Source organism: Diuraphis noxia, unplaced genomic scaffold (genome assembly GCF_037042655.1).
Source record: "Diuraphis noxia isolate RWA-SAM2 unplaced genomic scaffold, SU_Dnox_SAM2 contig0001, whole genome shotgun sequence".
NCBI lineage: Eukaryota > Metazoa > Arthropoda > Insecta > Hemiptera > Aphididae > Diuraphis > Diuraphis noxia.
In genome coordinates this window covers 80,798,723-80,820,633 of record NW_028301711.1, presented here as the reverse complement: position 1 = coordinate 80,820,633, position 21,911 = coordinate 80,798,723, and the positions used below count along the sequence as shown (strand labels likewise).

The following is a 21,911-nucleotide window of genomic DNA, read 5'->3' as shown; positions in this document are numbered from 1 at the left end:
TTATAATAGTATACACTGTAGGAATTCAAAAACATAATACAAATTTATTTAAACTTACCTTTTTATCAGGAATATTCGACATGTCCAACCAACTGCTTGTAAAATATGCTTTTAAATGAATTACGAATAATAATGAGGAAAATGCGGTAATCCAAAGATAAAAACTAAAAAGATGAATGAGTGTTATGTCGATGTCGTCGTTGTCGCACTCTTTAATAATAAAAATACACGGCACACGCGGATTCATTATTATTTATTATAGCATGCCCGTTATCGATGAAATCATAAGCGACGCGGTCACTGTCCACCGATTGGCCGTATTATAGACATATATATAAATATATATATACTATTGTTATTGATTACAACAATGTATATTTATAGAAATATAATCGTCAAAAATTACCCGTGGCTATTATCAGATTGGTTTATATTTTTTCTGAAATATTCCCGTAACGTATTGGGAACCTTTAAATATTTATAAAGCAATATGTTTTTATAAAACCATTAATGTTGGTTCTCTAAAAACGTTTTGTTGTGATGTTACATTGGAACATAAAATGTTCACACCTCATGTTTTTGTGGAACATAATAGAATAATTCAGGTAACGTTTACATTCTTGTGTTGACATTGGTACTTAAAAATGTATATTTCTGTAATGTTTGTAACAGTTTCTTGCACGGTGAGTAACTTCTGGAAATTCGTAATTTGTAGAAGGCTGGGTTTGAACTCTAGGAGCTGACATGGTTTCTTTTGGTTGATAGTTTTTTAACTCTAATTCACTAACAATACGTAATACGTCCAATTTCGCTTTAAGTTTTAATTCTGGAGAAAATTGTTTTACGGTTAACGCCATACTTAAAAAAAAACATCGATGGGATCGTCGTCTTCGATACTTGTAAGGTCTTCCATCAGCCTTTTCCTTTCTTCGCTTCTTTTGTTTAAAACTTCCAACAAGGCATCGCTTTGTTTCATTTTATTTTTTATTTTTGAATCAGTGGAAAGTTTATGTTTATGTTGCGTGGTTTCTGGTTCGACGGTCGAACACGATGGATTTGGTTCATTTGCCTTGGATTGTTGTTCTGATTGCATACTATCATCAAATGTTTCTAATTCATCTGCCACCTCACTCTGGTTGTCTTCTTCATCAATGTTTTCAGTTGATAAATTTTACACACTCCTAAGAACAAAAATTTGTATTCCTAATAGCTAGATGAGTTTTATGAAAAAATATCTTACTGTCTTTCATTAACTGCCACGTCAAGAAAAGATAAAATATCAGCAAGCTGCCACTAAGGTTAATATATAATTATATAATATATAAAATACCATTAAGGTACGGTTTCCAAGGCGCGGCTTTTGTATGAACAGTGTTTACACGTAGTGCCTATAGATTGGTTTCCAATGCGCGGCTGCGGCTCTACCGCGACGAGAGCAGTGTATCGCGACAGCCGCCGGCGACTCTAGTCGAAAATAGTGTTAAAACTTTTCAGTCGCTGATAATAGTATATAGTATATATTATAAACTACCATAATTTAACAAATATTCTAGTATTGAATTATAATAATTATTGTATTATTGAATAATAATTATAATATCGAACATATAATAATATTTTAGTATTATAATATAATAATGTCAAAAATTGTGTTTTTGCCGGAACATGAGGAAATACTTTTAGAGGAAGTCCGGAAAAATCCTTTTTTATACGACAGTGCTGATTTAAAGCACAAAGATATAATTCTAAAAGATGATATTTGGAAAGAAATTGGCTTGAAAATTGGCAAATCTGGTAAGTAGTTTAAATTATTTTCACATTCAATATATTGGTTATTTTTTGGTACACCATGATACAAAATTGTTGAATTAATGATAATAATAATTATCGGTTAACTCGTTATCGTATTTAATATTATACACATATTCATATTAATGTAAAATAAAATAATAATGGTGGTTTTATTATAGCAGATGAATGTAAAAAACGTTGGAAAAATATGAGAGATACTTATAACCGAAACAAACGTAAATTAGCCACAGGTTCATCTAGAACATCAAAAAAAGTATGGCCTTTGGCAGCACACGTTTCATTTCTTGATGGATTAGAGTACAAACGAAGGTACATATTCATCATAAATATAAATTTAATAATCATAGTTAAATTATGTAGAATAAAATAATTATGCATGTCATTCCCTATCTGTACTAAAACGCAGTGGGGTATAAATGATAAATAATAATATGTTTTAAAATAAATATTTATGGACATTGTAATGTATTAATATCTAAATATTTAATATACACTAATTCCCGCTGGAAAACAAACACAGACACATGAAGGCACCGAGACGCAAGATAAAAATGTAAATTGCATGTTTACTGTAATAAGATAATAATAATATAATATTATTGAAACATATTAATACACATTAGTTACCATCATCGGTCATAATATTTTACAAATTATTACTATATATTTTATTTGTTACATTCGATACTCTATAGTCGATACCAGTGGTGCTAAATAAAAGTTAAATTAATTTTTTTCCAAATTAGTTTATGGCTTGATATAATATTAAATTAGTTCATAACAAATCACATATTATTGTTTGCAAAAATGAATATTTCCAAAATTAGTATTATAATCGTTTTTAACCAAATAATACTGTAATTTTATTTTTAAATATTTAGTTCTTCAACAAATGCGACTATGAATGATGAAATCAGCTTACGTGAAGAGGACGACCTCATCCCAACAAGTATTTGATGATAATTATATTCAGACCTCTACACCCAGTACATCGTTAGCATCAGACAACTCTCAAGGCTTTACAACCTACAATATTTTATAGTTTAAATATAATAAGTTAACAAGTAGTTATTTTACTGACCAGAAAAAACAGTTTTTTTATAATATTATTAAAAATGTTTAAATATAACTTAAATAATAACTTATACAAAATATTGTAAAATTTAAAAAAAAATTTTTTATTTTGTTATCTTATAAATTTGTTTTTATATGAAATAGATATTTACAACAATTAAAGATAAACTTATTACATAAACAACAGTTGTTGCGTGAATACAGATCCAATTTATAATGCAAAGTAGTTATTAAAATCCCCATGGTACTGATCCTTCACGATTGAAGTATGTTTTGAAAAGTTCTCTTACTTCAAAACCTTCAATATTCGCATATCCTCCTCTTCTTGATAATGATAACATGTTATCCCTTGGTGTCGATTGGTCTTTATCATAATCATAGAATGGACGTTTGTGTTTTTCCAAATAACCATCTCTCAGCATATTATGTAGACAACAAGCTACCCAAATCAGATTATCACAGGTTGATGTTTCAATATTAATTGAATGGTAAAACACCCTAAAAATTTGACTCAATAAACCGAAAGCGTTTTCGGTTACTCGTCTTGCACGACTGAGTCTGTAGTTGAATGTTTTCTTCGTTACATCGTTTCTACTTGCTTGTTTTGTATATGGCTTCATAATATGGTGATGCAATCGGAAAGCCTCATCACCAACAATCACATGGGGTACGACTATGTCAGACCCAGGTAATACACAATCTTCGGGAAAACCAAACGAACCATTTAATACTTGTTTACCCATAACAGACTTCAGAAAAATTCCACTATCGCCTTCCTTTCCATAGGAACCTATGTCAACTACTATAAATTTATAGTTAGCATCAACCATAGCGAGTAAAACTATGGAAAAAAAATCCTTATAATTGTAAAATAAAGATCCAGAATTGTTTGGACTACGTATCCGTATATGTTTGCCATCAATTGCAAGAATGCAGTTAGGGAAATTCCATTTGCAACTAAATTCTGCAGCTTTGGATTTGAAATCGATAGTACTTGGATTAGGTATAAAAATTGGAACTAATTTTGTTTTCAAAACGGCCAATGTTTGTTAAACAATTTTGCTTATATAGCTATGACAAACACGAAAACCAAATGACAATGATCGAAAAGATTCACCATTAGCCATATATCTACAAAAATATTACGTATTAATTTATTATTAGCCTATACATATTATTTTTAAACAAATGTACACATACCTCAAGGTAATCGCCAACTTTTCTGATGCAGAAATGGGGGTTTTCACTCTATTTGAAGGTTGTTTCGTAAGATCGAATTCAACTAAAGATAATATGAAATTAAACTGGTTGTGATTGATGCGAAAAAACTCTCGAAATTTTGTTTCATTTTCAAATAAATGTCTATTTATCAAAATTTCAAAATAACCTTCAGACACACGATTATTAAATAAAACCTTATTTGGATTTAAATAATTACGTAAAAATAAATTATCTTCTTCCTCCTCTTCTTCAAGGAAATCAATGATCATTTTGTTATTATTAAAAACGCACATTAAATTGGACATGGTTTAACACTTAAAATATACGTCTTAACACAACAAAATGCGAAGAACGACTAAACAAATAATGATATTATGTTTAGAGCCGCGGCGATTTGTATGTCTAGGAAACCAGTCAGACTTCGGCGGCTGATCGCGACGGCTGGTCGCCGCGGCTAGCCGCGCCTTGGAAACCGTACCTTTACCCGCCTTTTTCAACTGCTATTGTAAAAATATATTATGAGCCTTGTATTAAATTTTCAAGCTTTTCTGCCCAACAATTTTTATCGATATTAATTTTAAAAAAACTAATAATGATCGAAAATTTCAAATGCCTATGAGTAGTTCAACTTAAATCGAAAATTTTTGAAAATTTCACGGTGGATAGAATATACTTATATAAACATTCGGTAAAAATTTCATGTATCTATAGTTATTTGTTTTAAAATTACATCAAAAACCAAAATCTATTTTGTCAAAAAATTAGTGTGCGTAAAATGTCCTGGTTTTCCCTTAATTTTTAGTTTGTTTTTCTTAATTATTTAGAAAAGTATTAAGAATTTATCGCTTTGGACCCCCCCTCCCCCAAAGTACCAACTAGATTCACTTTCTGATCTAATGAGGTACTGAAGTCAAAAATCGAAGCACTTTTACTGCCCCAAAACGTGATGTAAGACACAAAAAAAAAAGCGGTTAAATCGTGGATGTCACTCAGCTGTACTGTAGGTTACTGTAATGGATGGGATTAAATTTGAATGCAATGATGGGTATCATTGTATACGAAAAACGATTCTGAACGGAGATCATTTGTCGGTCTAGGATATATTATATTTAATTTAAATATTGTCATAATATATTCTATTTTGAAACAAATATTTTATTTTTTAATTAAGACGCATTTTGCATATGGCATTGTTAATCAATTATTGTAGTTATATATACAAATACCTGGTTTGAGGATAAATCGTTATCATTACGCGATTTTATAAAAATTTAAAACTCAAACGCTCATAACATTTTTCCTATAATGACGCTTCAAATTTTCTCTATAGCTATTTGAAGCAAAACTTGTGGAAAACTTGGTGTTAAATTTTATAACCTTGGATATAAATACAAACAATTTTTCCAAAAACATTGCTTGTAGTTATCATAATTCATAACATTATTTACTTTAGGCATTATATAAAAATAAAAGTCACTAGTTAGATTTTTTAAACAAAATATACCGTACACTGTACACACTACACCGACGAACAACAGCCAGTAACTAATATTACTTTAATATTATGTTAGCTTAATCGCATGTCCCAGAAATCAGATTATGATATATTGATATATATATATATATATATATATTTATCTATAAGATAACGTCTATAATGCGTCTATACCTACGTCTGTCACGGAATTCCCTTTTATAAAATATTTTGTTTTATTCGGTCGAATTATATTTGTCAGGAACGTCGGCGATCGGGCAAAATCAGCATGTATATCAAACTTTGAGTAAAATTTAAAATATTTTATCAAGTATTTATTAAATATGCACATTTTATGTAATTACCCCGAAATATGCAATTATTATGCATTTTGATGCAAATATGCTAAAATATGCAAAATAAAAAATTAACAATATAATCTACGTTTTACGAAACGTCAAGATATTTAATCAGAATTATTATACGTCAAATGTAGAAGAATATGCATTTGCATAAAAATCCGGGCCCTACTAATAAGTAATAATATATTATAGTATACATCATATCAATTTGTTCATTTTGTGAAGTATCAGTTTATACTGATTTATATATCACTAGGTATCAGTGTTTGGAAAGAACGTCGTTCATGAACGCATGTTCACACGTTCACGTTCATAATTTATTAGTGAACGATACGCGAACTTCGCTCATTTTTTTAAAAATAGAACGTGAACGTGATGAATGACGTTTATATTTTTAATGAATTTGAATGATTTTGAAGACGCTCAATTTATTTACTATTTAATAAATATAATATGTGTATAATTTAGATATTTTATAAAATGTATATGCTCTAAAGTCTTAATTGTTTTTATTTTTGGGTTGAGACCTATATATGTTTATGGGTTTTTATACAAACTGCTGGTAAACTATTTATAAACAAAAATTGAGATGAACGTTCTTACATGAACGCGTTCATTTTTTTCAAAGAACGTGAACGTGAACGCTGTAGTGATCCCTCCCTAACGCCCAGTGGTTGAATTGGGGGGGGGAGTCCTACTTCTATTTTAAAAATATTTTAGCGTCCCCCTTCTAATTTCCAATTCATTGCAATAAGACATTTTAATGTTCGGGGACGCACATATTTTTTATACTTTTGCAGTTTGCATCCCCTTACTATTTTTTTTCCAATTCAAGCATTGCTAACGCCTATACTAAGTTCTACATCGGGTGAGACACAAACTAATTCTAATTCTGCTATGGACGAAGTCCTGTATTTATGCAGAAACTTAGTGGCTAAATTTGTTACACGTAAGAGAAAAGGAGGTGGATCAAAAGATGCCGACGCTGTTGTTGTTATTGCAAAATGTGGTTAAATAGTTGTTCATATTCGCATAGGATTTAAATTAATATAATTCCAGGAATTGTTTTCCACAAGACTGGGTTCTGCCAGTTATGAGTTGTGTTATTTACGCTAATCGGAGTCAATGAATTGAAAACTACATTATAATGTGGCGAAAAATAAAAGGAATAGTAAAAGGACTTGGTCTGGGAGACAGAAGTCCAATATTATAATGTGACTGTAATTATAATATTAATGTAACTAAAATAGTATATCAACTCCGTCGGTTTACTACAACGCGTTCGTACGTAAAAACGTGAACGTGAACGAGTTCCTTTTTCAAGGACTGAACGTGAACGAATTCATTTTTTTAGTGAACGTTCCGAACACTGCTAGGTATACGTATTAAATATTTAGTAACGTGGATATCTATAAAGTATAAAGGTGGTCCATATATTGACATAGGTAATGTTAGGTAGGATGACTAGGATGCTTACGTTGGGCCATTTGAGCTATGTATACATTAACTATAGACTATAGTCTGCAATAAATAAATACTGCATTTTTTAATTAAATTAACATACATATAAACAATAAATCATTATGCATTTATTTAATAGGACTCCTTAATTGTAAAATATAAAATTATAAAAAAACATGTTTTAACTTATATAATATAAGTTGGTATATGCAACTATTTTAGAGTATATTGTTATATTTTATATACACGCAATGGCATTTTAAAATGTACCTAATTTTTTTGAGAAAATGAATTTAACCAACTATAGTAAATGCTAATGCCTAATACTAAAATGAATTACTTTATTCACAATAATATCATCAAATACACTTAGTCAGATATTAAAGAGTATAGACTGTACGACCGTCTTCGCTCAAAATCGTTTTTCTTATGCAATGATATTATATCATTGTATTCAAATTTAACACAATCCATTACAGTGACTCACGCCACTCACTTGTAACCTATGTACTGTACAGCAGAGCGACCATCCACTTACCCGCTCTTTTTAGCTTATGTGGCCAAATGGCTATATCAGGGGCGGACTGGGACGACTGGGACCCAGTTGGCAGTTGACCCACTATTAATAGCCCTATACTGTTACAGTGTAACAACATAACATTTTAGAACTTAATTTTTGACTTTTGAATTTTTGACCCCCCCCCCCGCCAATCGCCATAATCAACAGACGATAAAATGTATATAAAACATTATATTAAAACATTTAATGTTTTTAAAATTAAAATTTATTAGGGTCAATATTAATTTATTTGCTTTTTTTATTGTACTTAAAGTCATAAATTATAGATAAATGTAGATGTAATAGATTGATCATTTTTACTTAAGGTACACAATACCTAATATAAGGAATTATTAATTGTTTAAGTAGGTATACAACTCCTAATAAACTTATTTAAGTAGATACAACTATTACAACTATTTAATTTATTTCGATCTTTGTTTTTGATTGTCTTTGATAATATTGATATCTTTGAAAAATGATTACCATCGGAGAAATAGTCTGTCGTATTAATATTTCCATAATAAGTTTTTTTTTTTTAAATATCGGAGTTAAATTATTTGAAAATAAACTGATATCGTATCATAATTATATCGTAGCAATAATAGTTTAAATAATCGGTGTATTATCATATCGTAACAGTAGACGTTAGTCACGGATAATAGATATACGGTCGAAGCATTGTGTTGTTTGGGGGGCGTGGTTTCAAAGAGCGTGACGTCAGAATAGACCTCCGCAATCCAGCCGCTAGCCCGCTAATGCAGTAATGCGCCAAAACTCTATCATTGTTTAGTGTTTACCAACTATTTTTTTTTTTTTTAACATTGTTTCCGTCTACTTGTCGACTTATTGCAAAGAAGAATAAAACAATTAATTGAACGTTAAAGTAAGTAATTGTACAATATTAGAATATTAGTTTTTACAAATTACAATGTACTGTAGAAGTTTAAATAATAAATCTATAATCTATCTTTGAAGTTATTACTTACATTTATAATTACTTTACATATCTATGTAAACTGTAAAGAATTATATTATAGTAATTTATGGATCAATCTTGTTTTTAAATATGTGTTAATTATTATACTTGCACATTAAGTAATAAGGTTCCTGAATTGATACCTATATAAATTATTAAAAAATAAAATGTTAACAATTAATAAATTACTGATTATTATATTGTTAATTAGATGCCAGGAACTAGATGTGCTGTTGCTGTTTGCTCAAATAGTTTACAGGAAACAAAAAAAAAAATTCTAACATATCTTATCATACATTTCCAAAAGATCAAAAACTATGCCATGTTTGGATTAATGCCTGCCGTAGAAAAGATAAGTGGAATCATAAGACCAGTACAATTTGTAGTGTACATTTTTTGGAAAACGATTTTGAAGTTGATTTGAGAAGCTAATTAATGAACATCAAAATAAAAAGAAAATTAAAACAAAATGGTATCAATTATTTATTATAATATTTTATTTCTTTACAATTATTAACCTTAATTTAATTTTTTTTTTTTTGTTTAGCTATTCCTATTTCCAGATAGAAAATCAACTAAAAAAATGAAAAAAATAATAACTTAAATATTGTATGGGATTGTAATATTAAAAAAATAGTATTTAAACCTTATTATAATATTTTTTTACTTATATTAATTGTTCCTGATTCTTAATTAATTAATGTAAATGTGTAAATATGATAATATATATATAATTTAAATATGATGTAAATAGGTATTTATTATACTTTTATTTGTGTAAAAATTATTAATTGGTTATATATTGTATTTGTAAGATTAAAGTTTGAACTTGTAAATTCTTATCTTATTTTTTGCATAATTTGTTTCAAATACATTATTATTATTAAATGTTTGTATTATAAATTTATGTTAATGTATGTATGTAAAATAAAATTCACAAAGCTAAATAAATTCAGTTAATTTTAAATATATCAGTCTCTTAAATCACTCAATACTATTCATTGATATCCATAATATTTTATATGTTAAAATACGTAATTAAAATATGGTAAACAGAATAACAATCTTAAGAACCCCAGGAAATAATTCGCGATCTTAGAAAAAAAATCTCCAGAACTACAATATTACTCCTTAAGTTATTACTACATAAAAATGATTGAACAATTATTTTTTGAATGTTAATTAGTGTAATTAACTCATTATTTATTTAATTAATTACAAATATTACTCATAGTATAGGTATACTTTTCATTAAAAAAATAAAAACCAAGTTGGTATTAAAGAAACATTAAATTAAAAATCAATTTAAGTTCAAAGATGAAAATATATATTAAATACGCTTGTCGTCCGTAGTTTTGCCGTGCAGCCGCGAGAATTTAGGTCTATTGTGACGTCATATAACAATAATCGTTTTTAATTGGCTAGCGGTGTTTGGCTTCGACCGTATATCTATTATCCGTGGACGTTAGTGGCAGTAGTAGCAAACCGTACCTACCATTGACTAATTGTAGCAAATTATATTTTGCAATACCTATTTTAAATTTATACATTGTGATTATTGTTTTTATTAATATTACTATTGACTAAAACTATTCTATTATTATTAAAAATGTTATACCTACACAATAGAATAATAAATATTATTATTATTAGTTAGCTCTTATCAGTTACTAACGTTATGGACGGAAGCCGATAGTTGTTCGAAAAATGATAAGACATTTTTATCATTAACCTCCTACATGTACACCAACGTAACCGAAAAAAATGTCTCAATTTGAATTTTGAATTTAGTGCAATAAATAAATACTAATACCATTGATTATATATAGTATGTATATATTATATATACTATGTATAATCAATGCTAATACAAAGAAATAAAAATAAGGTACATTACGTGTCAAAATGTTAACTTTAAATGTTAATTTTTTTAATTTGTGTTTTAACATTCTCTTATTCTACCTTTCTACCTATTACTCAATGGAAAGTACAATTTTTAAATAATAATTTAAATGTATAATATTATAATAATTAATATTACCTACCTAATATGTAACTTATATATATATATATATATATGTCAATGTGTGCATGTTGGAAAATTAAGTATTAAACATTGTATAAAAATTTATATTACGCAAACTTAGCCTAATGATGAAAATACCTTCTAATACGTTATAATTTTTTATTTATTTAAATGTAATGCGATAATTTATAAAATAAAAATATATATTTCACTAAATGATATTGATTTTTAATCTTTTTTGTATTATAACGTATAATACATATACCACAGGTTCACAGCAGTACCTACAGATTTGAAAAATAAAAACTATAAACAGAGTAAAGCTCTGCTGTAGGTACATAGACTTTCCTTTAATTGTTTTATTTTGATTTTCCTGAACTATATTAACTAATGGTAATTTTTTACTTTTGATCCCCCAAAGTACCAACTAGATTATTATTATATGATGCATATAATACATATTGTAATATATAGATATACTTATTTTGAAAAGTATTTAAAATATGTACTTAGTAAATAAAATCATTTATTTTTATAAAACATATTTTACACTTTATAAATTAATTGAATAATGAAGTTAAACCTAACTGAACTGAGCATTATTCACTTGTGTTGTAATGTAGAAACTACAAAATTACAAGTGTAAACTTACGGTAAATTAAATGAGATCATTTTTAATAAATCTGGACTATCTATATGGTTAGGTTAAGTGCTTTTACTTAAGTAAAATAATCAAGACAGATTATTAATTTATTTTTACATTTAAAACTAGGAATAGTTTTTCAAGATATACAAACAAAAAATATACATAAAAAATAATTGACACGGAAAAATATTAATAAAATACTATGATATCTCTGCTTAAAATCTAAAATTCTGTTTCATATTTAATTAATTTAATAAGATAGTAGAAAAGATGATTAGTGATTACCTATCACTATAATATGTGAAAATCCAAAACTATTTATTTATAGATCTTGAAATCATATCATATTATAGAAAACTGTGCCACAGGTTTGTTTGACTCAATTCACACCTACACATTTTATTTAAACTGAACTCCTGCACATTTGTTTATTTTTATTTTTTACTATGGCCAATTTTCATTTAATGGATCATGACTATATATTACCAGGTAAGAACAAAATTTTTTTTTGTTTAGAGACACTTACTAGTAGAAAGCGTTTTTTCTCATACACATCGTTCATCAAAGTAAATTTTACTATTTTATATTTAATTTTCAATGGTTTAAATATAGTTCAAGAATATATAAATCAATTTCAACCCATGGATATTGATATTCAGGAAGATGAAAATGAGCGTCCTAACTCGTATGTTAGAATTCCTAGTGTTCACCGTACAGAACATATAATCAAGGACAATTTAGGATATATGTACTTTAAAAGTAAAAGTACTGAAAGGATAATGTAAATTTATTTAGAATACTTTGGTAATACAATTGGGTGAATTTAATAAATTTTATTTATTTTTATTGTTTGCAGTTATGTAAGATGCAAGGAATACAAAAGTGGATGTCCAGCCACAGGATCAATATCCATAAATATGAATGACAATTCATTTTTTCCCAAGAAGCGACATAATCATTGTGTAAGGAGAGATGACACACCAATGAGGGAATTGCGTAGCATTCTTGGAGAACAATGTGTAGCTCATAGTCCTACACCTTATTCAGCCAAAGTATTATACATGCAAGCAATTAAAAAGTAATGTTTAACACGATTATTATTATTTTGATAAATTTCAATAGTAATTATTATTTATTATAATATTATTATAATTAAATTTCATTTTCAGTTGTCCAGAAAGAGCATACCAATACACATACCTCCAAGCAACAGAAAGAATGCGCCAAATAAGGAAATCCATATACCCTCCAACTCCAAGGAACCTCTTACACCTCCATCAACTTTTGGAAATTAATGAAAATCAACACTTTACCCTCACATTTCAGACACAACCAAATCTGTAAAATCTAATATTATTCAGTCAAAAAAATAAAAATGTAAATGATCATTGTAATTTACAGATTCTATCAGGGGCCATTGATGGTAAATGGAATGTTGATTGGCTTAATTTTTTGTAATACAACTTTTATTCAGAACATAGCTCTTGAGTTACAAAACGTAAGTCAAGATTATTATTTTTAAGCATTATTATTAGTAGTTGTTATGCTATAGGTCACAGTGGCTGGATGTGATGGTACATTTAAGACTGTCCCAAAGACAATAGACAATGATTGTTACCAACTATTTACCTTCCAAATAGTGTACAAAAATGTTGTATGTTCTTTTCTATATTCAGCAACCATGAAACTTATATGAAAATTTTTCTTTTGCTCTTAGTCTTCATTGTTGTTCGTTTGTGTTATAGAGCTATCCTTTGGTATATGCACTTTTAAATGGAAAGTCTGAAGGAATATATTCCGCATTATTTACACGTATCAGAGATATGATACCCCTGCAATACCAAAATCTTATAGTTATAACGGATTATGAAATTGGGCAAATAAATGCAATACATTCTGTATTTAGAGAAATAACTCACCAGGGCTGCTATTTCCATTATTGTCAAGTAATAGTTTAATAAGAAGTAATAAAAATATAATATAATATAATTATTAATAATTCATTTAGGCGATTCTGCGGTATGCCAGAAACAAGTCGATCGGTGTTTACAATTTAGTAAAAATAAACCCTATTGCTGCTCGTGTTTTCCGGATGGTTCTTAATATTTTACCTATTATTAAACATTAAAAATAAATCATCAAGATGAATTAATTAATTAAATATTTTACAGATACTTGCACTACCATACCTTCCATCAGACAGAATTGGCAGAGTTCCTTCAGTGGTTGATTGTGTTAATGCCATAATTGTATACATGGTGCAGTATGAAGATGTTGCTTTGGCGTACCACAGCTTTATTTATGAATACATAATTCCATTTTGGATTCATTCTATAACTCCTGAAAGATTTACAGTTTACAATCGAGATATTAGGACAAATAATTTTTTAGAAAGCTACCATGCCGTATTATTGAAAATCATAAGGCCTCATCCAAAAATATGGGAGTTTATTGGTAAGTGTTAATTTAACTAGTCAATTCCAGTTGCTATCAAAGTCGGTCACATATTGTTTTTCATCTATAGACCAGTTGAGGTATTTGGATAATACTTGTGAAGTAGAATTTAAACAAGCATCAAATAATCTGAAGGCAAGTTTCAACATGATACCTATTATAAGAAAATAAAGTATTCTTTAATCACCTTTATTTATTTTTGTTAAAATAATTATATACCTAGATTCGGTTAGAACGGTCAAAGCATACCAGAGAACTAAATACTAAGGCAATTCAACAGTTCATTGATGATTTAATTGAAGATTATTCTGAAGAACGTGTAGTAACATTTCTACGTAGAGCAGGCATTATATAATACTATATATACATTTCGTTCATATAATTTGTATGACTTTCATCAGATAATATAGTAACATATTATTATACTATAGGCCGGGAATTTTAGATTTTATTTCTATCGTCACTAGTATAATAATTACCGATATCCTACTGATATTGTTCATATCAACTTGGAATTTTTTTTTTATTATATTACACACTTTAGTTTACGAGGTACACCAAGCATCATGAATGAAGTTATGCTAAGTGAAGGAAATAAAACTATATTTGTAATCGACGGATACAAATTTCGTTTTCACAAGAATTTAGCCAATAATCACCAACGCTGGACTTGTTGCAAAAATAACTGTAAGTCATTTTTGAAATTAAATGAATTTAATACTATAGTTGAGAAATCTATTGGTCATAACCATGAACAACCGAATGAAAATTTAATAAATAGACAGAAAATTAGCAATAAATTAAAACGTAAAGCATTAGATGATCCAGTTGAGTGACCCTCAAAAATTATTCATAGACAACTCAGAGAGAATGATACAGATATTTTAAATACGTATGACTTACAATTAATAGAAAAAATATACATTGTAACGATTTACAGATTACTGACTCATTATTTATGTCACGCTCGCCGATTTAGCTTAGGTTAACAGAACACAGGAACGTAGAGTGCGAGCATATATGTATATTATAAAATATAGCCAGACAGTCGAGTCTAAACCACGGTCGAGTCCAAAACACATTGAAGCCTAGGTACCTTGTAAAAATCACTTAATAATTGTTCAGCTCGTGCTCCGCTATTCCTATGATCTTCAATATACTAACCTCAAGAACAGGGTTACTCAGGTGATAGTGTACTAAATACTATAGATATTATTCAGTTATTTAATAAATCTTGTTTTGCGTTACTATATCGTGTTCCATCGTGTTAGTCTATGAACGCAGGTCATAAGTTCCTGGGACCTGTAAAATATAACTTAGGAAATTTTATTTGTATCGACCCAACAACCCGGTTCTCAAGACCGGTTCGTGTAGTTGGAATAGCTAACCAACTACTCCTTAACTGGATAGGATATCGACAACAACTTAGTTTTGATAGACTAAAGGTGCGTACACACTAGCGTAACAAAACGATAAACTTGTAACACGTAACTGTTTGACAAAATGTTACAACAGAAATTAAACTTGAAACATGTACCTGTAACATGAAACATTTAAATTTTTCCATTAAAAACGTCAGTGTTACTTATACAGTGTCCAAGTTTAGACACAAATCATGTCCCTCCAAATAGCTGCTGCTGCGCACATTTATATTCATCTCGCTCTGAAGAAAAAGAGTAAAAGACGAAGACGATGGTGGACAACACATTTATATACTCGACGTGAAGAGACAGGAGGAAATACTTTATTACAAGATTTAAGGAAACAAGAAATAAATGGACAATTTCAAAATTTTATGAGAATGACATCAACAGATTTTAATTTTCTTATAAACTTGATTGGGCCTAAAATTGTTAAAAGTGAAACAATTTTAAGAAAACCGATTTCAGTGTAGGAAGGCTATGAGTAACCCTGGGATTTTTAGTAACTGTCGAATCATTCACAAGTTTACAATATTTGTTCAGAATGTCCAAACAAGTTATAAACAACATAGTGCCTGAAGTTTGTGAAGCGATTATTGATGTTTTAAAAGATAACATACAGGTAAAAATTTAAATTAGAATTACAATATATGTGTATAAAATGTAGCTACATAAAAATAAAATAAATAAACAAACAAAATCATATTAATACTTTAATTAAAATCAACAAAATACAATAAAATAGTATCGAAAGTTAAAAAAATTAAATAAAACTTCTTGTTAAAAGTAAAAAAAAATAATTAACTGTTTTTTTACAAAAGTAAATAATAATTACATAATATTACATAATATCAAAAATGTAATATTGAGATTACAATACATTTTGTAAAAAGTATAGCTACCTACATGCTATACATAACAAATTCAATTAATAAGCAAAAAAAATCATCTTTAATAAAAATGAACAAAATTAAAAATTAAAAAATATTCATAAATTAAAAAATAAAATAAAGCTTCTCGTTTAAAGTAAAAAAAAAAAGTTTTTTTCACAAAATTAAATAATATGTACATAATATTCACATTACCACTAAAATCCAATTCTTCAGAAGTATAAGTATTTTTACAGGTGATGGAAGTGGTGTAGATGTCTGTGAAAATGTAGCTGGTAATGTTTGTGGTACTGGGAAGTTTGGGATAGATGTAATATTAGTATCACGAGTTGGCAATGGGTATGGCAGTGAAGAAGAATGTATGTTTGTCGGATAACTTTGGGGATTATTATTATTATTATAATTTGATGGATTAGAATAATTGTTATGGTTATTTTGATATGTTAATGGTTGATTAAAATATCCATAATCCGCTCTAAATAAAAAATTCGACATTTCATATTGCACAATATTTCTTACTTGTTGGTTGTATGTTTCTAATTTCTTTCCGACAAACTGTCCTAATTATTGACTTTCATTATTACCAACTGAGGCCGATGCCGCCGATTCCAGAATTTTAAACGCTTTATCTAATTTACTATACTATCTTCATTCTTCATTGATAATTTTCCTTTTTTTTGTGGTCAGTGTTGGTGTACCTTGATTTTCTGAAGTAATCTGTAGTTCCTCAGTATCCATTTGGTTATTTTCGCTTGGAGCATTTTCATCGGACATCTAAAATAAAGTATAGGGATTGTAAATAATGTACCTACAAAATAATGGTATGTTAACGTAGCAAAATTTTAAAATGAGATATTTTACTACATCAATTAAACAATTCATATTATAATACTTTTAGACTATAAAATAAAAATCTGAAAAAAAATTAATAATTAAAAAAAAATTCAAATTTCAAATGTGCACAATTTGTACCTATTATATCGATGGCTAAGAGGTCAAAAGTTGTATTTTTCAACATTTTTTTATTTTATAAATTTAAGTACATAAAACCGCTAAATTATATAAAAAAATAGTCAAGTAAATTTAAAAACTTTAATAACTAAAATTAATTAGCTATATTAAAAAATATTCGTTCAACATAATGTAAAATTAAATCAATTATAGGTACCGAATAATTGATGTAGATTAAAATAAACAATATAAATATAAATACAATGATGTGTGTTTTTTTTATTTTGTTTTTTTATTTTGTGTCTGTCAAAAATTTAAAAAAAAATCAAAAACATTCACGGCTCCACTCAGAATCTACAAAAATAAGGAAAAACGGAAATTTTTACGCAAAATAGATTTTGGTTTTTGTTTAGGTACTAGGTAACTCTAAATAAATTACTGTAGATATATTCAATTTTCTTTGAATGATTATATTAGCATTATCTATACACGATAAAATTTTGAGCTGGACATATTATTCAGTTTCCATTTCTTTTAGTTTTTCTACAAATGTCAATAATATTTTATTCGTTGAGTCCAAAAGATTGAAAATTTTGAAAGGTTCCTAATGTGTAGTTACAACGACAGTTGAAAAATATTGAAAATACACAGTCACAATTTCTTTTTATAAACATTTAAAGTTAAAATGTTGACAGAATTCGTAAAAACTACAAATATGTGAAAATTACTTTGTTAGAAATTCATAAAAATGTATTCTTTTTAAAGATATGAACATTTTCAAAATATTTCGACTTAGAGTTGTTTACGGTCATTTTCAGTTACCGAATTTTAATTTTTTGTAACCAACTGTATAGCTTGGGATCAATAATTTAAAACAGGGTTTCTTTAAGTAGGTAGTTTGTTCTGTAACACTTTCTGATCGAACGAGGTACTGAAGTCAAAAATCGAAGCATTTTTACTGCCCCAAAACGTGATGACAGACACAAAAAAAAAAAAAAAAAAAAAAAACACACACATCATGGTAAAATCAATACATTCATCGCTCCGCTCAGAATCTAAAATTTAATACAAGATTCCTTACAAGTTTTTCAATCTTTATCACAAATAAAAAGTCCACCGGAAATTCAAATTAAAGTTTTATGAGCATTTGAAATTTAAATTTTTACAACATTGGATTTTCACTTTTAGCGATTTCCTTATTTTGGCGTAACTCTAAAACAAATTACCGCAAATACTAAAAATTTATTTGTTCGGTAGAAAAGCTTGAAAATTTAATACAAGGCTTCTAACACATTGTAACAGTAGAAGTTAAAAAATATTAAAAATTCCTAGGCACGATTTTTTTTTATAAGAATTTACAGTTTAAAATTTGATTAAATACATAAAAAATACGGCAATGTTCAAATTATCTTAGATAGAAATTCATAAAAGTTTTACTTTTTAATTCTAAGATTTGAAAATTTAATACAAGGCTCCTAACATATTTTTACAATAGACGTTGAAAAACAAAAGAAATACATAGTCACAATTTTTTTTTATAAGCATTCAAAGTTTGAATTTTTACAATATATTATGTAAAAATCACGAAAATTCGTAAATTATTTTATGCTAGAAATTCATAAAAAAATTTCCTTTTATATCTAAGATTTGAAAATTTAATACAAGGCTCATTATATATTTTTACAATAGCAATTGAAAAATAAAAGAAATATATAGTCACAATTTTTTTTTTATAAGCATTTAAAGTTCAAATTTTGACTAAATACGTAAAAATTACGGCAATGTTCAAATTATCTTAGATAGAAATTCATAAAAGTTTTCCTTTTTAATTCTAAGATTTGAAAATTTAATACAAGGCTCATAATATATTTTTACAATAAAAATTGAAAAATAAAAGAAATGCGTAGTCACAATTTTTTTTTACAAGCATTCAAAGTTTGAATTTTGACAACATATGTAAAAATCACAAAAATTCGCAAATTATTTCAAACTAGAAATTCATAAAAAATTTTATTTTTAAATCTAAGATTTGAAATTTTTTAATAATCTATAATATATCCTAGACAGATAAACCGTCTTCGCTCAGAATCGTTTTTTGTATACAATGATATAATATCATTGGATTCAAATTTAATTCCATCCATTACAGTAACCCACTTGTAACCTACTGTACAGCAGAGCGACATACACGACTTACCCGCTTTTATTTTATCATTATATTATAATGGTATTATTTTGTATGTTACTTCAGGTACCTAGTACACCAGAAAAATGGTTGGGAATTGCAAATGATTTCGAAACTAAGTGGAACTTTCCCCACACACTAGGTTCTATGGATGGGAAACACGTGGTTAACCAAGCTCCTATTAATACCGGAAGTGAATACATGTTAACTCCATGAAACTGGACAAAAATGATTCTACTTCCATTGAAAAAGTAATTGATTTGTTCGCCAATCCAGGCTTAGATAATTAAATTTAGTTTATATCAAATTAAACTTTGGATCGCTACCAAATTCAATCAAACGATTAGAATCGTCAAAAATATGCCTTGCCAATGCTATACTAGTTGTAGAAGAATAAAAAGATAAAATTTAACCATCACGAAATATAGTTGGACGCGAAATTAAACATAAATTTAAAACTGTTTTAGAACAAAATAGTGGTTATAAAACAATGCAGATTATTTCAAAAATATTTGTAGGACAAGAAGTGACAAAAGAAGGATAGCCAGAAGATTTGAATACAGATGATATCACTTTTTTTAAACATGCGCCAATCACATCTGTGGAAATTGAAAGAAGTTTTTCAACCTACAAAACTTTAGTATCGGGCAATCGCCAATCTTTTTATTTGAAAATATTAAACACACTTTAATCGTTCAGTGTGAAATATTTATTGTTTAAAAGTATTAACATAAATTAAATTTAAATTGTTTTTTTTAATAAAAGCAAATTTAATGTATAAAAATATAATTATAAATTTATAAGAACCATTATGAAACATTATAATTTTGTAAAAATACATTTTTTTAATTATTCATACAACAATTTTTTATTTTTTTTATTATAAAGACATTTTTGTTATTTTTGTGGTCATTTTTTGATGTTTATAAGTCATATTAACATTTTTCTTAGTGCATTTTTTAAAGATTTTTAGGTCATCAAGTTCCGGGCCCTAGTTTTACTTATTTCTATAAGGTCATGGTGAAATTTTAAAATATGTAAACATAAATTAGTTCAAATTAAGTTAACAATCACAAAATATAAAGGTTCTAAAAGTATTGGTTTAAGTATTAGTTTTTTGTTAATTCACTTGAATAGTTTAACTTGGTATATTTTTTAGATTACCTATTTTGGTATCACTCTCTTACATGAATGGTGTAACGAGCAGAACATTTTTTGGCAGTAATATTTTAGTAAATATTTATTTTTCATGTTCAAAAGTTTCAATAGTTCTAAAAAGAGTAAAGGAAAAACAATTTAGCAAAACCGGGATTCTTTCTTAAAACCAATTTTCACCGAAATTGATTTTGGGTTTTTAAATGTGCAACTCAACAACAAATCGTACGTATAGATACAATTTAAATATCTATATAACAATTTTTAAAATATTTTAAGTCTGTCAAGCTAATTTTTTATTATATATAATAATATTTTAACTTAATTTAGTTTTATTTCTTTTTAATATACCTAGGTCATTAATATATTTTTTGTTGTACTGAAAGCTTGAAAATTTGTGAATTGTTATAATACCATTTAAAATATATTTAAAATACATTTTTACAATTTAATTTTTTTACCAGCATTTAAAATTCAAAATTTTGAACATTTGCAAATTATTTTGTACCTAGTTAAAAATTTATAATGTTTTTAATCTATCAACATAGTTTGTTTTTATTAACATTTTTAGTTAAGACTTTGAAGAAATTATAAGTTTAAACGAAAAATACCGATGTTAAGTTAGGTACTGATATATTTATATCGTGATTCAAAAACAATTTTCTTAGGGATTTAAAACCCATACGTATATTTAACTATACCTACGTAAAGATATTTAAAAAATATTTAGATTAATTTCAAGGATTTATTCGGACAGCGATAAAATGATATCAACTCAAAAGTTTATAACAATAATATAATATGATAGAAATAAATACTATTATAATATGTAGGTAGTTAAACATTTATTAGCATGTAATATGTATAAATAAATATTGCATATTGCATATAATATAATAATGTTTTCGCCTTTCTATTAATTGTAAAATATATTACTTTATTTATTTATTAATAGCATTATAAAAAACATCTCAAGAAATATAGATTAACTATGCAATTACCAATTATATTATTATATTATAATTATCTTTATTTTTCTCCTACCCATAATATTTATATTATACTATACAAATAATTAATATGTACGCTATTATTATTATCATGTTTTTATTTTTATTTTTTTTTTAATAACTACATAATATGTACCTATACCTTACTATTAATAATTTTTATTATATTTCCTCTTATATTTTTTTTCTCTTTTAGATTTACGTCTATCAATACAAGGAAACATCCTTAGT

At 27.1% G+C, this 21,911-nt stretch overlaps 1 protein-coding gene, 2 long non-coding RNA genes and 5 pseudogenes across 3 annotated transcripts; 5 read left to right on the top strand and 3 right to left on the bottom strand.

Moving 5' to 3' along the window:
* Positions 1 to 20,206, top strand: part of LOC149061989 (uncharacterized) — a 354,191-nt pseudogene extending 333,985 nt beyond the window's left edge.
* Positions 860 to 1,851, bottom strand: LOC149061995 (uncharacterized; annotated as a pseudogene).
* LOC149061994 (uncharacterized) lies at positions 1,995 to 2,885 on the top strand. The gene is made up of 2 exons (XR_016189463.1): positions 1,995 to 2,121; positions 2,694 to 2,885. It is a non-coding gene; the product is annotated as an uncharacterized LOC149061994 (long non-coding RNA).
* On the bottom strand, positions 3,117 to 4,292 carry LOC149061993 (uncharacterized; annotated as a pseudogene).
* Positions 8,677 to 9,909, top strand: LOC149061992 (uncharacterized). The gene is made up of 3 exons (XR_016189917.1): positions 8,677 to 8,849; positions 9,154 to 9,414; positions 9,490 to 9,909. It is a non-coding gene; the product is annotated as an uncharacterized LOC149061992 (long non-coding RNA).
* LOC107165665 (uncharacterized) lies at positions 12,471 to 14,423 on the top strand. The gene is made up of 9 exons (XM_089221376.1): positions 12,471 to 12,692; positions 12,784 to 12,954; positions 13,016 to 13,112; positions 13,167 to 13,268; positions 13,360 to 13,560; positions 13,623 to 13,709; positions 13,786 to 14,068; positions 14,139 to 14,203; positions 14,292 to 14,423. Exons 1-9 carry the CDS (start codon positions 12,532 to 12,534, stop codon positions 14,421 to 14,423), a joined length of 1,299 nt encoding a protein of 432 aa, XP_089077502.1. The 5' UTR covers positions 12,471 to 12,531.
* On the top strand, positions 15,684 to 16,123 carry LOC149061991 (uncharacterized; annotated as a pseudogene).
* LOC149061990 (uncharacterized) lies at positions 16,441 to 17,313 on the bottom strand (annotated as a pseudogene).
* Positions 20,207 to 21,911: the final 1,705 nt, after the last annotated feature.

Bases quoted from the DNA above. Each gene is read 5' to 3' on its own strand.
- LOC107165665 (XM_089221376.1), top strand. From the start codon at position 12,532: ATGAATGACAATTCATTTTTTCCCAAGAAGCGACATAATCATTGTGTA. The intron at 12,693-12,783 runs GTAATGTTTAAC...TTTCATTTTCAG, and splicing joins TACATGCAAGCAATTAAAAA to TTGTCCAGAAAGAGCATACC. The intron at 13,710-13,785 runs GTTCTTAATATT...AATATTTTACAG, and splicing joins CTGCTCGTGTTTTCCGGATG to ATACTTGCACTACCATACCT.